We start from the raw sequence: 17137 nt of genomic DNA on the forward strand, positions 1-17137 counted from the left end.
AATAACAACAACAAAAAAAACATTTAATTTGATTTTTTTGATGAAAATCAATTTTTATGAATCCTGAAATATTTTATGCCAAAAATAAAGCTAATGAAATGTAACCTTATGAAAGAATAGACTTTGAAAGATAACAATTATCTTTCCCATATTTTTTCATATTGTTTTGGTAAGATTTATTCACTAAAACTTAAATTAGAACAGGTGACACTGTTCTAATAAAGAATAATTGGGAGATCCAAAAACTGTCAAAACTGTTCCAAGATATCCATGAAATTTGTCAGCTTTTTATTATGTGGCTTTACTTTTATTTAAAAGTGGATTTTTTTTTTAAATGGAAAAAACCTCCATAGCCATAAAAATGAAAGCAATATCCAAACACAATGAATTTAAAAATAGTATTGATAAAATAATATTGAAGAAAATATATGAAACAATGCAGACTTACTGCCACAAGTGTAGCCTTTCTCTACACCATTTTTTTTCCTTTCTCCTTTATATTTCCTGCTTCAGTTTTTCGTCGAGTCTCTAATATTTTATTTCTATACTTTTCTCATATGTATTACGTAAAAGTACAGACAAACCTCACAGTTTTGATTTTAAATGACAACAAGGACTCAGCAAAAATAATAGTATTGATATTCAAATTTATCTGGTAAACTTCCTCTTTACCACAGCAGAGGGTACTTCTCATGTCATTTGTCATTACAAAACAATGAAAATTCACTTCACTATTTTTTTTCCCAATTCTTAGCTATATATTCTCGAACCACCAGCACATTTAGTACTTGCATTTAGTTTGCTGTCTTTCTCCTATTTCACCTAGTGAGTTCACATTGGTTGAAAATGCATCCAACTTAGGAGTTCTGTATGGAGTTTTCCCCAACAGAACTCCTAGAATAGGAAATAGTTAAAATACTTATACCCGGTATTTTTCAGAAAAAAAAAAAGAAGAAGGAACATTCAAAAAACAATCTTTAAAATTACTTGTAAAATACATAGATATCACAGTTAAAAGTCATCAATGAAAGATATCTAATCTTTAGCTACCATCAAAGTGACACCACCCATACCAACTAGCTTTCAAATTGCAATTAATAATCATGGAACATTTACAGCCTTGGAAATAATGAAATATAATGCACAGAATGAATGCATGTATATTTACCTTAAGTTGTTCAAGCTTTCGGTGTATTATATTTGCTGTTTCTTCATGAGCTTGCTGAATACTTACTTCTTCCCTCAGATCAACCTCTGCTCTATAAAGCCAAGCACCTATGGTACCCAAAGGTTCAGGAAGAGATTTATCAAGCTGTATGTGCCAATCAAATAGCTGGGAAATAAAAGTAAGAGGACTGAATTTCCTTCTTTGCTTAATTTTACAAAAAAGTATGAAGAAAAAAACAAGGTCTTTATTGTAAGAAAAAATATAAAATAAGAACACAACACTTTGACACAAAAATTAGATATATTACTTCAACATTAGTTCTGAAATTACATCCTTCTCATAGGCAAAAAAATCTCTATAAGGATTTCTCGATTTCCCTTGTAGAATCATAGCTGCATTACAGAACTGACTATATGTAAACTGTAACAGCTGACATTCTGAAGATCTGGAATTTTATCAAGCACAGCAAAGCAGGTGAGATAATCTTTCTCTCAGTGCTATTTATTTCATACTTTTCCATAAAGACCTTTTCATTGCAATTTTGATTTTATTTTCATTCAAATGTGCAAATGAGTTTCAAAGAACTGTGGAGTCGAGAGTACAACAGTAAAATACCATGTCTTATTGGCAATCCCAGTTATGAGAGTAAAAATAATGGAAACTGTAAGAAAAAAAATCAGAGTATTTTAAAATAGATTCTCCATTAAATATGACATACTCAAACACAAAATAATCATAAAAATATGTGAAGATACACTGAGTATCAAATGATGATTTGATAACTTATTTCTTATTTGGGACAAACGTTATAACTCACTTTGAATTTTTCATTCTTTTAGTACAGAATTACTATCATGAAAACTAATTTTAATTCCTTCTATTGCAACCAGCTAAAAAATGGCATTAAATCTTCATTTATTGATTCAGAATTTGTTGCACAGAAATGTTTTCTGGTTAGATTAAAAATATTGTATTTGAATTTTTAGTTATTACTAGAATAACTCTAGCAGTTTCAATTTAAAAACTGCATTTTGAAGCTGCATTGTGCATTTTTTTCCCTTCACAATATTTTTAGCTTGGCATGTCAACATACCTTCAAATAAAGGGAAACCTCAAAGTATTGTCCTTGTCTTAAAATTCATACTCTATCTTTGAACAAATATTAAGGATGATAGAGCTATAAACATTCTCAAAAAAAAAAAAAATCAATATCACTGGAAACTTGTTTCATATTTATGTTCCTAATGCCTAATAAAATCAGCAGCAAATAGGTACCTTAAAGGATTTTAAAATCTCAGCCTTCACCTAATAAAAAAATTATAGTATAATAAGTTTTCAACTTACCCTGGAAGAAACTCTGTCCCATGCTTGCTTCACTATAGCTTGATCAAGCAATAATTTACCATCTTTCCGTAAGGACTGGGTTGCAAGTTCAATCGGTTTCCTTTTTAACTCATACTGCACTCTAAAATGCTTAAATGACTGCAAAAAGAGAAAATCAAGTTAATGTAGCGTAGAGTTAAAAAAAATTCTGCAACATTTATGGAGTTGCCATTTATGCCACCTATATGACAATTTTGCATTGATAGAAGTCCTAATACTTCCCAAAAAGGAAAAGCAGTTAACTTGTATATTTATAGACTTAATTGAATTTATTTTTATTAAAGGTTTTAATAGATCCTAGAATGCTCGGGTAAAATATAGGTAGGACTTCTGCATTTCCCTTCAGTTATCAGATGCCTGAACTCTGTCCAAAAGGAAATAATCATTTTTCAGATAAACTAGCAAATGGATTAAATGCAAGTTAGGACAGATAGTTGCTGTTTTTGGAAAATAGTCAAGCTTCGGTAGAAAATTTAGGCCAAAATTTATGTTGTAGATTTATACATTAACTTTTAAGAGAGGGCTTAAAAATGAAGCTCTAAACCCTGTCTTCTGTCCACCTCTCACCTTATCCAGCTTTCAATTATACCTCTCATTTGAGCTATATCGTGGAAGATCTGGAAGGACTGTACAGACACATGCTCACTTCTAACTAGGCCAGTCGTTCATGCTGCTAGAAAAAGCTCTGTGTTAGGCAAACCATCTGTGCACTATTCTACATAGCAAAGCTGGAGTTGACATTATAATCCTCCACCAGTAACAGGCAAAACAATTTGCACCCTTATTTCTTTAAACTACAGTATGTTGAATTGAAAATATGCAGACTGCATAAAATACTGCAATGCATATTACAAAAATGATGACAATAATCTTATTACTCAAATATTTCCCAATTGCTTACCTGGTATTTTTCCTGTAAGCTTGTTTCTGCCACCTGTGCTCGGGCTAAATCTCTTTCAAATTGTTCTGCCCACACTTTTAGGTCTCTCAGCATCAACCTGTCTTCCTTCTATGAGTTAATACAACCACATACACACACAAAAAAAGTATTACAGCCTATTAGTGGAGGTGTCAGATATAGCCCAGGATAGAACATCTCTAGCCATTCAAGGTCATTAGTTGTAGTGAAAATCAATAGAAACCTTGGGGCCAAATTCTCTCATCACTTATCTTCATATAGCCTAATTGAAAAGCACTTTATGAGTATGAAAGATGAACTCAGCATCTAGATATAAGTCTTGCAGTGTCATAACTATTTGTGTCATTACTGTGTCAGAAATATTACTTGTAGTTCTTGCCTGCTGTTAAATTAACAGAAAGTACTTCAAATATATCTCAACAGCTAATTTTAGTTTTCCACATATACGCAGAGTGAATTTCCAGGAAAAGCTAATTGGGCTGAGACAGGAGAGAATTTATCATCATAATTTCACCACCTTTTTATTATCTGTTCTACTATTGCTGGGAGGGGAGGGAAGAGGAGAGAAAGGTTATGGTGCTGGATGGGAAATTGTAGTAACAGTATGATCCCAAGGTCATGCATTTATTTTCTTAGTGACTTCAGGGCAATCCTTGACATCAAGCTCTAAGTTCAGAAGCTGGAAAGATATTTTAGTAGAGAATATTTTAACAAGGAAATTTGAAAGAAAGAAATAAGAGCTGCAAAGTTCTCTGCAGAATTCTGTGACCTGGCAATGAAAATTAAAATACTGGCATGAAATCTCAGGTCTGTCAGCATGTTATATGAGAAGGCTGGCAGACAACAGACAACAGAAAGGCTTTTAGTGCACTGTGTAAGTACACTAATCTTTAAGTAGAACACGTGTCCATCTCATATTCTCAACCAATGAACCATGAGTTCTGTCTGTTAATCAGAAACTACTCTTTAAAATGAAAGAAGTGATATTACCATAAATTAGTGTCTATTAGAAACACACTGTTGTAGTGAAAAAATGCAACACCACATTATATCAGCTAAGCACCTAAAATGAGTGATTGAATTTTAAACATTATATGAGAGAAGAAACACTGAACTATGCATTAAAAAAGACGAGCCACTGAGAGTATTTAAGTAATGAATTTAATTATTTTAATAAAATCCTAACCTGAGAAAGGAGCCAATTTGCAAGAGCATCTGTGTGGTGACAACTGGTCATACAGCAAACAACGTGAGCAAAACAGGCATTTAGCAAGATTCCTGTTAAGGCAGCTTAAAAATTCAATAATAGCTAAAAATGAGCCTGACCGATTCTTTTTGAAATAGAATATCACCGGAACAAGAGCACCTCTGTGATACCTGAAGAACACAGGAATAGCCACACCTCTCAAATTACAGTATGATTTCCTTGACATTAAGTGAGAAAGGTAAAGTTAATAGGTGACATTAGGTCTTCTGAGATTCATGTATTTATTTATTTTTACTATTTAGTCAGATGATATTTGTTTACTTTGCTTAATTGCAGAAGATGTAGGTGTTTCAGTAACTGCCTAACTTAATGGTGTTTATGCTGTGCAACTCAAGAAAAGCATAATGGGCATTTTATTTATTTATTTCTAAATTTTCACAGGTTTTCAGTTGAGCAGATCACTTCTTGTCACCTGCAGTGATTCTGTGTTCCTTGGTTGATACAAAAACATTTTGAAGTCTCAGTTTTGATAACTGTCATAAAGGATTCACAAAGGACACAAAGGCACCTGTCACCGTCATCCCCAGTCTGATGAGATATCATTCTTAAAACAAGACTTTTATTAGTGCCTAATGTTACTTACACTGAATAAAAAACATAAGAAGGGTGTTGTTACAGATATATAACTATTTTCTAAAGCCTGCACATCTTAAGCAGAATACAGAACATAACATAAACCACCAAAGAAAACCATCAAAGAATTGTAACCATTTGTTCCTTCCTCAGTATGAGGATTTTTGATCTCTGATCACATTTACTTTAACTCTTCTAAGTAACTACAACTTATTTTCTGCATGCTACTTCCAAAAAGAATTTTGGAGTATTAAACTATCCTGATACCATTCTACGCACGTTCACTTATTTGCAGAGACAAAAAAACAGAACTAGAGCACTCAACCACCAAAGAATATGAAAGAAAAAGATTAAGGTGTTTATGAATTCCAATATGATAAGAATAGAGGAAAAAATAAATTTACATAGAAACTTTTCAGCTCAACCTCAGTGTATGTGTATATATATATATATATATATATATATATCTTCTTTTAAACTGAACTGCCAGTGTTAATTTGAAAATTACATAATACAGAATACTTTGGTGTTTGGAGAGCTAAAAATAGATATCCGTGTTTCATGAGAAATTTAATTATGGACTAGGAAATGAGTACTTTCTTGAGTTCTCTACTATGTAATTATAAACCAGCTGAACTGTTCAAATTCTTAGGCAGAGCAAGGACAGAATTTTCAGGCATGACCATTTAAATCTAAAAAGAAAGTTAAAAAGTTATCTGTTTTTCAGAAATGTGGAACTATTTTATTGCCAATTTACTGGAAAAAAAAAAAAAAGTCCTTTTAAAAATGCTTATCTATGAATGCAATTACTTAGTCAATTCCTCTTGAAAACTCTTGTTTATATGGATGTGTTACAATCTTCTCTGAAAGACATCCATTGATAACAGTAGCACAGATGCACTGTGAATGCTGAGCCAAGCAATATCTTCAGGGGTGAGCTATTAATGCACATCTTAAAAAGCAGACAACAAACTACTGGAAGAGCTCAGAAAGATATTTTTGCAGTTGCTGCTCGGAAAATTCCTTTTATATTTGGGAAATATAATGGCATAGAGGTGTTGGAGGTGACAGGATTATTTCCTGAATTACTTGTTTCTCATTAGAACACTTTTTAATTTGAAGGAATGTGCTTCCTCTATATTTAAAATCATACCAAGATGAAACAATTGATAGCGCTTTTACAACTTTACCTCTTTACTAGGTTCAGCAGAAGTGCGTTGGGACTGTGTAAAGGTAAGAATTTTCAACAAGGTCTCATCAAAGCTGCTCAAACTTTTGCTTGAATGGATTGAGAAGATAGGAATAATTCTTCTATGAGTATTAAATTTAATTTCAACATATGCTACTCTTTAGATATAAATAGTATGAGATGAACCCTTGATCATATTTGCTTGAAAATAACCTATTACTTATATATTAAAAACAAAACCAAACAAAAACAACAACAAAAAAATAAGAAATAAAAACAAACAAAACCGCAAAGAAACTACCATGGAATAAAGGTAATTAATTGGATCAAGTCAAACTATAAATACAATTGTCTGACTGCAATTTGTTTCATTGTATCTTCACTTCTGCAGTCTTTCAGCTTCATTTCTGAATGCTCATTTCAAATGTAAAAACTTCATGTTAGATTTTTGAATTTCTCTCAGTTATTACTAGAAAATTTTAGGTATCTAAATTTCCAAGATAGTTAGAGAAGTATATTTTTAAAATGTCACAGTCTATGGGGAAACAAAGAGCAGAGTATATCATGCATGAATGCTCTCCTTCACACAAAAAGACCACATGCATCACTTACACATCATATATAAAACCATATATACATCTCTTTTTATAAATCTGAAGACATAAAAATACCAATCCTGTATAAACCCAGAACAGAATCAGTGGACAATTGTTGGAAAAAAAAAAAAATAATTTTCAATTTAAATGGATTATATCATCACACAAATAACTCATATCTGATACACTGTGCACTGAGAAAAAAAAAGCAGTACTCTCTCCTTTACAATTTTTTAATTAATTAATTTATCTTAGGTACATATTAGAATGACCATAGGTGCAGAATGGGTTAAAAACAAACAAACAAAAAAATCACACTTATGTGGATGGTGTGGCCAAGAAAAGCAGTTACCTATATATTAAATAAGTGTTATATTAAAGAATTTGGACTAAGAAGCAGAAAGGCCCACTGTGTATATATACATACATACATATATATATATATATGATTATGAAACATTGGATTGGGATTTTTTCAAATATTGCCTCTAAATATTGTATAAATATGGAATGTAATATTTTTGTCTATATGCTGTTAACCTTGTGTTGCTGGACTTTCAGCACTAGAATCTCTCTATAATATCATCTAATATAAATGAATTTCACATTTTGTGAAGGAATATCTGTATATCTTCTTTCATCTAGGTATTTTGCAGTTGACAGGATCAACTGAATTAATTTCTGGCTTCTTTTTTTAACCTTGTTCCAGAACTATGTAAACTATGGTCTCAACATTTGTTGGAATTTGTGTATGGTAGTTTGCCAAAACTCACCGAATATCTTAAAAGGCAAGTTCTTAGTATAAGAAATTTGATTATCTGTTTACAGATAATTTTCTCTCTGAAAAGTCATAACCAAAAAAAGTCATAACCAAAGCAGCCCTGAGAAAAAAATAAACTTCTCCCTGTGATATATGACAGAAATGTAAAAGGTTTACAGTAATGGAAGACTAAAATTTCCCAAAAGTTTATACACTTGAGAGCTTATATTTATCCAGTGCTGTTTTTCAATGCATTTTACTGTTTCAGGGCCAATGACTACTTGGGATTCTGGACTTTATGCACATTGTTTACTGGATGGACTTCATACAGATCTCCCTCCCATGAAGTTATCACATGTCATGTGTTCGTCGTTTTGTTCTGAGAAGTGAAGAAATCGAAAGTTACGGTGGACAGGACTAGATAGTGAGGTATGGAGTGGGCATAGGTAATTGACAGGAATGAGAACTTTGCCAGAGATGGGCTAGCAGAATTTGTGTCAGGAAAAACGTAGTGTCCCATTGTTATTTTTGACTGGTGTCCTGCATCCTCCTGCACCACCTCTGTGTAAAGCTCAGGAAAAGGTGGTAAGGCTTTTGTTCATAACTCAGCCACAGTACAGGTGACAGACTTGGCTGAATCTGTTGGTGGCAGGAGCTGCATTGTGTGCCATGGTATGGAAAGAGCAGGACTGCCACAGGTCACAGAGGGAGGCTTTGGTGCTCACTCAGTCTCCCTCAGTAGAATCATTGCTCAGTGGGATGCAGTGTCATCAGCATATTTACATCCTCAGCACAATGTTGCAGCAAGGAAAATGAGAAATGCCAGTGCTCAGTCACTGGAATCAGACAGCAAGGTTACAGCTGATTTAGCCACACCTAATAAAGCTGCACATAGCCATAAGGAAGATTGACTCCTTTCAAAGATCTTCTGTTGCTGTCCGTAAGGTATGTAAAGAAACACAGACAAAAAGTGCTCTCTTTCTCTCTTGCTGGGGCTGAGCAGATTGTCTCAGCAGTGTTTCCTTCCATTTGCCATGAAGGAAGTAAATGATCAGGATTAGGAAGTGAGTTGTAATCACTTGGCATCACTGAGTATTCTAGTGCAAAACCAGTGCACTACAGCGCTCACAGTACAAAGTAAAAAAAAAAAAAAAAAAAAAAAAAAAAGACTGAAAGTGATTCCTTAAAGCAAATAGTCTAGTCTAACTTCACAGTGCAATATAAAGAAGTCTGTGACAAAATTATAACTGCCTCCCAAGTCTAAAAGTCCAAATTCTTGTTCCTATCCAGAAATCCAGTGTGATAGAAAAAGAAGTGATGCACTAACTCACGTAACAAACTGTTGCAATCTTATTGGTGTTATGCTTGAAAAACTCTCAGAGAATTTTGGGATTAATTCATTCATTTGTTAACATTTACCAAAACTGTTTCTGTTCTTTTTGGCTCCTACTCTTGAAAGGAAAATCTCCACAGAACTGCCACACTCTTTTCTTCATCTACTAGTAAATATTTACAACACAGGTTCTTTTATTCTCAATTAATCTTTCTTACTTTTCTTACTCTTGTTTTCATTTGAACTACTAATCAAAAGGAAATATAATAAACTTTTAGAGCTAAAAAAAAAACGTATTTATAACACCCCCACCCCCCACAATAAACTGATTTGTATATGTATGAAAGAGAAACTTACATCATTCTCCTGCACATCAGTCACTGTATGATGAAGATCAGGGTAGTACTTCAAAAACTGAGCTACGTATGTCATGATAGACTTTTCATCTGGCTTGTCAACATTAACATCTAGATGTGAGTACAGAACATAGTAAATTAAACTATACCTGAATGGTACAACATGATACTTAAATATTTAAACACCATTCTACTTGTTCTAAACACCATCTAATCAGCATGTTTGATTTAACTCATATGAATAGTCCAAACTTTTTAAGCAATGAATTAAGTACCTTCTGGATCAAGGAGCCTTGGAATTCCTAGTTCTGTTTCTGCAAGTGTGAAGGCTTCTTCCAGGTTTTCCCTATTTGATCTTCCCTTTACTTTGTCCATGTCCACTAAATCTGGACGGATAGAATGAATAACGGAATGAAATGCAACACCACTCCTCCAACTTTGTCCAAAGTCTTTGATTTCAATTCCAACTTGCCTAAAAAATATGAAGGAAAAAATAGTGGATCTCAACGTCAAGACTAGAGGAAATATGGGAGGAGACATGATGGTCCAACCAGTGGCTACTCATAATTAGACCTAAACCACCTGCTGTTCCTACAGTGCTAGTCAGGTTGACTACAGCTCCATCTGTACACTGCATAAATTCATTTCTGCATATAAAGTTCCTAGAGGATATTGTTATATACATACTGCATTTGTCACCAGCAAGCTCAGTAGCAGCCATAAGCCAATGGTATTTTGAACAATTAAGGTGCACCGAGGTTCTTGTATATGATGAAGAAGTGCAAAGATATAATGAGAAAGTAATCAGAATTGAATCACACTTCTGACTGCTGCTTTTAAAAGTAATTCTGAAAGGTATGGTGGTCCACAAACTGCAGGAGGTTTTTTTTGTTTGTTTGTTTAACTTAGTTTGAGCACTCAAACTTCCTTTGAAGGCACACCTGGACAGGAAGGTGCCAATGACAAATGACCTTGTCATTGGGAAGGTCACAAGAACAGTAACTCTGGATGAAGACTTCATTCACAGATTATTGTAATAATTGAAAGACTCCTACAACCTTTGATGAGCCCTTGGAAAGCTCTTGCAGTGTAAATGAGGGCTTAGCAAAGTGTTTTATCCTTCTTTGAGATTTCTTACAACACATTTCACCTACTCTTCCTCACTGTATTGAAAATCAGATTTATGAAACTCTCTTTGTTTATATCTTGCTTGTTTACATGTCTGGAAGTTGCAGCTGACAGCTTTCAGTAGCCTGTCTCTTCCTAACAACAATTCAATAGGTATAGTGCAGTACAATCTGATTTGGCATTTCTAGTTACTGTATTCTACCTATTTATTGAAGAACTGGAGAAAGTCATTGTCTTTATATTTCTTTTCTCTGAGGCGTTATTCCATAATTCACTATTTCCATCTACATTATTGTATGATTGATATTTTCAAACAGCAGTGATTACTTACTTAAAAAAAAAAAGTCCATTTTATTCTTTTATGTCTTTAATTTTTATCTTAGAGTGAAAGCCACTAAATTCATATTGGTTCTTTGATTTAATGTATGCTTTTTCCATGCCTTTTATCAAGCACAGCAAACTTGGGATAATTGTACCAAATAGCAAAAATAACTGAAATAATTTTAGGCTTACTTGGCCTAAACTTTGTTTAAAAAGAATGAAAATTCCAGACAATTTTTGCATTAATACATCCTTTGCCTTAAAACTGTGGAAGGATGTTCTGATTTTTCACCACTTCTCTTTTAACAACAAATGCCTGAATTTAGTGTGGGATTCACAGGCTCTGTCACTAAGGAATGCTGTCAGTGTGGGGCTTGCATTATAACATCAAGTATTTTGGCAGTAAGACTAATACGTCATCATTCAGATATTTAATTCCCCTTTCAGATCCTCATTCTGTTGAGATAATCCCATTCATTATTCAGAGACTATAAAATGTGATTGCTTGTAAAATTAATGCAAATTATTATTAATTACTTGCTTTTTGTAATGGTGGAACATTTAGCAGCCTCAGTTATCAAAAATAATATGATCACAGGCTGATGCTATATAAAAAATATAGCAAAAGGATAGTCCCTGACAGAGAGAGTTTGAACTCTGAAGAAAAAGTTTACACTTAAGATACAAAATCAATTCATTTGTAGGTTACTTACTTTGCTGCCGTGTACTGTATCCATTTTAGTAAAGCCTTCCTGGCACTTCCTTGGACCTTGGTTACCACCTTCCGTTTGCTTGGGGGACTTGCAGTTTCTGAACTGACAACACTTTCCACAGAAGAAGCACTGCTAGACAATGATTGAAGCTGTGGGAGGTTGCTGGTCAGCTCTTCAATCTGTGTGAAAAAAAAAAAAAAAAAAAAAAAAAAAAAGTTAATGGACTGTTTGTAGATAATCAGTTTAATTCTCACTAGTCTCTGAAATAATATTGTAATAGGACTAACAAAACAAAGCTGAGCAGAAGCTGTGATTAACATGCTGTAGATTGTTTAACTGTACTTAAAAGTAGCTTCAAAAATTCTAATGTATGTGCCCAGATGATGGTCTTAATTTCTTAAGTATAGAAAATCTAGCAATCATTGACTTTCCCGACAAACAGCTACAACAATATGTAACTGAGTCAAGTTATCTAGTATGACAAATTATCATTCAAGTAGGAAACAATAGCTTATATTTAGCTTGAACTGAAATTATAAAACAATCCACTAATTTCAGAGGCCACTCATTCAATTAAAGAATGGAAATGACCTTGATGATCATCTGGATAGTTCTTAATTTACCTTTGTACTGTTTGGGTGTAAATATAATTGCATCTTTGCTTAGAAATACGTTGTGATGAAATAGTGAATGTACTGAAACAAAGTGCATTAGTATTGCTTGCTGAGGATGTATGACAGTTATTTGCATCATGCTTTTCATCAAATGAAAATCAGTAAATTTTCTCTCTTAAGAACATTAAGTTGACAACAATTTGGCCTTAACATGAAATAGTTATATCTAGAGGACGTTGCAAGATTGGTCTCCATCTACATCATTTAAAGCTAAATATTGTCCTTACAAGTAATTGAATCTGCCAGTGAAATCAGCAAGTTTACATATGTTATGTATGCATAATTACTATCTGACATCATGTACAATGGAATTAGTCATACAGCACAATCACGTCCAGGGCTGGTAAAGGTGCTTGTATGAAGAATCCATGATTCTATACTTTTCTTTTGTTGTTCTTTTGCACTCTTCAGAGAAAGTGGAAGAATATGTTCTAGTGATAAAGGAAAGCCATTTGAGGTCCATTCCAAAGACAGGTATCTTATTTTAACCAGTGTGAAGCACCCCTATAGTAAACTGTTGCTTTATTCTGGATCAGATCCATAGCTAGTTATACACTTAGATGTAGTGAGGTACTGGAAACACACCAGTTCATATGAAATGATGACCTGGACCATTACTTGAGCAAGATACACTGAAGTATAAAAAATATTGTACCTGAAAATATAAAATTATGGTCCACACCAAGCCAAGCACAATAGAAGGTCTACCATCAGCAATATCAGTTGAGTTTATATTGACAAGTTTAATCTATTTAGGAAAGAAAATGTGTTATTATTACACACGAGGAATTATAATAATCAAAAAATATATTTCAAATGGGTTTTATGCTTTTAAAACAGTTTTGTAACCAAATAACAAGTTTTTAATAAAAAATATAACGATAAAATTTCACTTTTTAAACAAGAATAGCTATAGATAAAAAGAGATTTTGGGGGGGCTGCTGCATGCTATTACTTGTAGAAATAATAATTAATTTCATTTAAAAAACAACAACAATAAGAAAAAACAACAAAAAGGAAAAATGCACAATAAGAATTATGTAAAACTGTTATACAAACCGGAGATCCTCTGTATACAGACTTGCATGAAAAACAAATGGAAAAAGATGATACAAAAATAAGTTTTAAGTGATTAATTATCAGGTAAATGCATTCATTTAATTTTATAATGTAAAAATAACATTTTTTTTGGCTACATCTTACAGCAAAATTAATAAGGAAAGAAATTTAAATACTATGCATAACAGATTTTAAATTATGCAAGATGTATTTCTAATAGGAGTGGAATGGACTAAATAAAGTAAATTTAAGAGTCAAAGTTAAGAATTAAAGTTAAGAAACAGGAATAGGTTCCATGAGTCTTAACTCCCAAATGTTAGTCTATGGTCTGAATAAGGTATCACCCTAAGATAACCTCATAAGAGAAAAGCCAGTCATGGAAGGGACAGAGTATGTATAAAGAAATTAATACATAGGTGATGCGCAAGGAAATTGAATATATTAAATAGTATCAGAAAATAATGAAATATCCTAACCTTCATTCCCTCAGCAAAACTAAGATACTCTGCCATTAATCCCAATATAAGGGCAGCTAAACTGTTCATGCACTGCATACTTGTTCATGGAAAAAGGTTATGGAAAAACTTCAGAGAACATCTGATGTTCTCTGATGATCAGAGAACATCTGTCAAATGCCAACTGCATTTTGCAGTGTAACAGGAGTCTGTCTGGACTGTGAAAATAGGAAGTTGATTATATGTGTAATAAACATTGCTTACGGTGGTAGGAGACCCCCAGCACTCCCTAAGGCACCACAGATGGCTGTTTATACATCTTCATTCTCCTGTGAGTAAAAACTAGGACTGCACTCAGATGCTGAAGAGGCACTTCTTGTGCCCACAGCACCCCCCCTACCCCTATGACCTCTGGGAGGAAAAGGATGATGGACTGGATAGATGCATTCTTTGGTCTGGATTCAGCCTGCAGACACACCAATATACCTTACACACTGCTTATTTCCATTTCCCTCTAGAAGGAAACCTGGCATACCAATACACAGTACATACAAAAATAACTGAAAGCCCAGACAAAAATGCTCAGATCAGCAAGAAAAGCCATGGTGTCCCATTCCTGGTGATCTGTCTTGATACTTAGCAGAGTTAATTATCTTGCTGCACTGATACCTCTAATAAATTTTGGGTCACCTGCTACATTTTGACACGTAGACTAGGAAAGCACCTTTTTTAAAAATACGTATATATATATATATATATAATAATAATAGTAATTATTATTATTATTATTCACCCCAATCTTGTCTAAGATTCAGGAAGCTCTCACTATCCTCAAGCCTCCACACTGAGGCTGCATTCTGATATGGTCTGTATTAACAAACTCTATTACATTAACTAGCAGAGCCGTGAGTCAAAGCAGAATTGTACTTTTTGAATGTATTTGTCTTTGCTATAGTCATATATATTTTTCACTAGAAAAAAATTATCTTCCGATAAATTTCATTCTACTGGAATCTGCTAAGATAGTTTACCACATAACAGAAAAATAATTAAGTCACAATGCCATGGGTTTAAAGAAACTGAAAGAATGCCAAGTCCAAAAACTCTTGTTGTATTGCACTATGAAGAAATAAAATTCATTGGGTGTTACACGCACATTGAAAAAAAAAAAAAAATAAACTGAAATTCAGACATTAAAAGAAGAAAGTAAATGTAATTCTAATTAAAAAAAAAAAAAAAAAAAGATATGTCAGTGTAATACAGAGAGGAAAGTGAGAGGAAAACAAAAGAAAAGTAGATTGCTTGTATTTGATATTCGTACCTAGAATACATTAAGCTTTTAGGTTTTCATAGAATCATAGAAAGGTTTGGATTGGAAGGGACCTCAATGATCATCCAATTCCACCCCCCTGCCAAGGGCAGGGATGCTTTCCACCAGACCAGGTTGCTCAAAGCCCCATCCAGCCTTGAACACTTCTAGGGATGGGGCATCTACAACTTCTCTGGGCAACCTGTGCCAGTGCCTCATCACCCTCATTGTGAAGAATGTCTTCCAAATTTCTAATTTAAATCTACCCACTCTTAGTTTAAAACTGTTACCCCTTACCCTGTCACTACACTCCCTGACAAAGTCTCTCCCCAGCTTTCCTGTAGGCTCCCTTTAAGTACTGGAAGGCTGCTATAAGGTCTCTCTGGAGCCTTCTCTTCTCTAGGCTGAACAATCCCAACTCTCTATGTTAAATATCTAAATAAGTTAAATTTCTAAAAAAGGTTCGTTACACTTCTAAAGGGGCTGCAGTACTGACTACCAGAATCAATCCATGGATTAACCTGAAGTTCTGCCAAGCTAATAAAAGGTCACACTGTTCTAATGCGTATACTTTCAGGGAGTAGACTTTTGCGTGTATGATGTAGTCAAGTCCATAAATCTGTTCTTTTAATTATAAATGAATGCCTCTACTGAACTGAACTAAAGATCATTCTCAATTTTGCTGAGAACAGCAGCAGAAAAGTAGGGAAGAGACAAAGACCACAGAAAATGAAGGAGATCATCCAAGGTGATTCTAACTCAACAAACAAACACCAACCAAACAACAACAACAGAAACAAAACACAATTTTACCCTGTAGATAGCTACATACTAATGTTGGATTTTGACATTTTTACTTTACAGCAGCTTTTGTGCTGCCAAACCTACCCGTCTTCCTTCTAGAAACTTAAGAGCTGTGCCAATGTTTGCAACCCAGTGAATTCTCTTCAGCTGACGTCCCTGCTCACATGGCTTAAAAAGAACAGTGTAAACTCTAGTTAGATGTATGCCACTTTGCTGAAAAAAATTAAGTTCAAGATCGTTATGAACACATATATACAGGCTGTAGCCTGATTTACCTGAACAACATTGCTTGAAACAGTCAAGTTGCATTTTTAAATAAAACCAGAAGAGAGCACTGACAGATATAGGGGACATAAATACCAAAATTACATGATCAAATAATTATAGATGCCTTAATAACTCAGGATTAAAACTGTGGACTTCATCCTATAGACCTCATCAAAACAGCAAATTATTTTTGTTAAAGTAAAATAATTATGTTTATTAACATATATTTACATTCAGTAAAATATTTTGCCTGAGAAGTCAAGGTTGTTGTTAGTTTTAAAATTCAGTCTGCAGTAAAGACATTTTATTCAGAGGTTTAGTTATTTATTTTTATCAATTCTCCTTAATACACTGATGATTCAAAAAAAATCACAAATTCTTACTGAAAAATAATTTTGCTGAACTTCAGACATGTAGGCTAAAAAATAAAAATAAAAAATAAAATACAATTTATTGAATTAATCCTAGAACACATCATAATCTCTACCATTCTAAACTGGAATTTTGACACACTCCCCCTCCCCCCCCTCCCCATGAATATTATGTTTCAATGAAAATATGCAACTAAAGCTATTTAAATTTGTATTCATAAAGTTTGAAATTTGAAATTTTGCTGTAGGTTCTGAAATTTATTTTGAAGTTACTACAGAATATAATATTCCATTACACATGGCTTTTAAATTAACCAGACATTATTCTGGTTTTGTAATTTCTGTTGCTTTCCTTGTAAATATAGGCAGGATAGAATCCAGTGAATGTGAATATAACCAGTAACTTCATTAAAATTCTTTTTCTGTTTCACTACCTCTGTTTTTCCACAAGAGGGAGACTCCACATGAACAGAAACAAATTGGTACAATTCA

General features: G+C 33.4%; 1 protein-coding gene across 12 annotated transcripts in view; it reads right to left on the reverse strand.

Annotated features, from left to right (window-relative positions):
• SYNE1 (spectrin repeat containing nuclear envelope protein 1) overlaps window positions 1–17137 on the reverse strand; it is a 301148-nt gene that overhangs the window by 221415 nt on the left and 62596 nt on the right. For 10 of the 12 annotated variants that reach the window (XM_035322952.1, XM_035322955.1, XM_035322957.1 and 7 more), the window contains 9 exons: window positions 16092–16175; window positions 13440–13460; window positions 13036–13128; window positions 11707–11885; window positions 9820–10016; window positions 9546–9655; window positions 3453–3560; window positions 2513–2650; window positions 1169–1333 (listed from right to left, as the gene is read on the reverse strand). In XM_035322952.1, the coding sequence (XP_035178843.1) occupies window positions 1169–1333; window positions 2513–2650; window positions 3453–3560; window positions 9546–9655; window positions 9820–10016; window positions 11707–11885; window positions 13036–13128; window positions 13440–13460; window positions 16092–16175 (1095 nt within the window). The remainder of the gene's footprint in view (window positions 1–1168; window positions 1334–2512; window positions 2651–3452; window positions 3561–9545; window positions 9656–9819; window positions 10017–11706; window positions 11886–13035; window positions 13129–13439; window positions 13461–16091; window positions 16176–17137) is intronic. The other 2 variants (XM_035322962.1, XM_035322953.1) reach the window with 1 other exon arrangement.

Source organism: Oxyura jamaicensis, chromosome 3 (assembly GCF_011077185.1).
Source record: "Oxyura jamaicensis isolate SHBP4307 breed ruddy duck chromosome 3, BPBGC_Ojam_1.0, whole genome shotgun sequence".
In the NCBI taxonomy this organism is placed as follows: Eukaryota; Metazoa; Chordata; class Aves; order Anseriformes; family Anatidae; genus Oxyura; species Oxyura jamaicensis.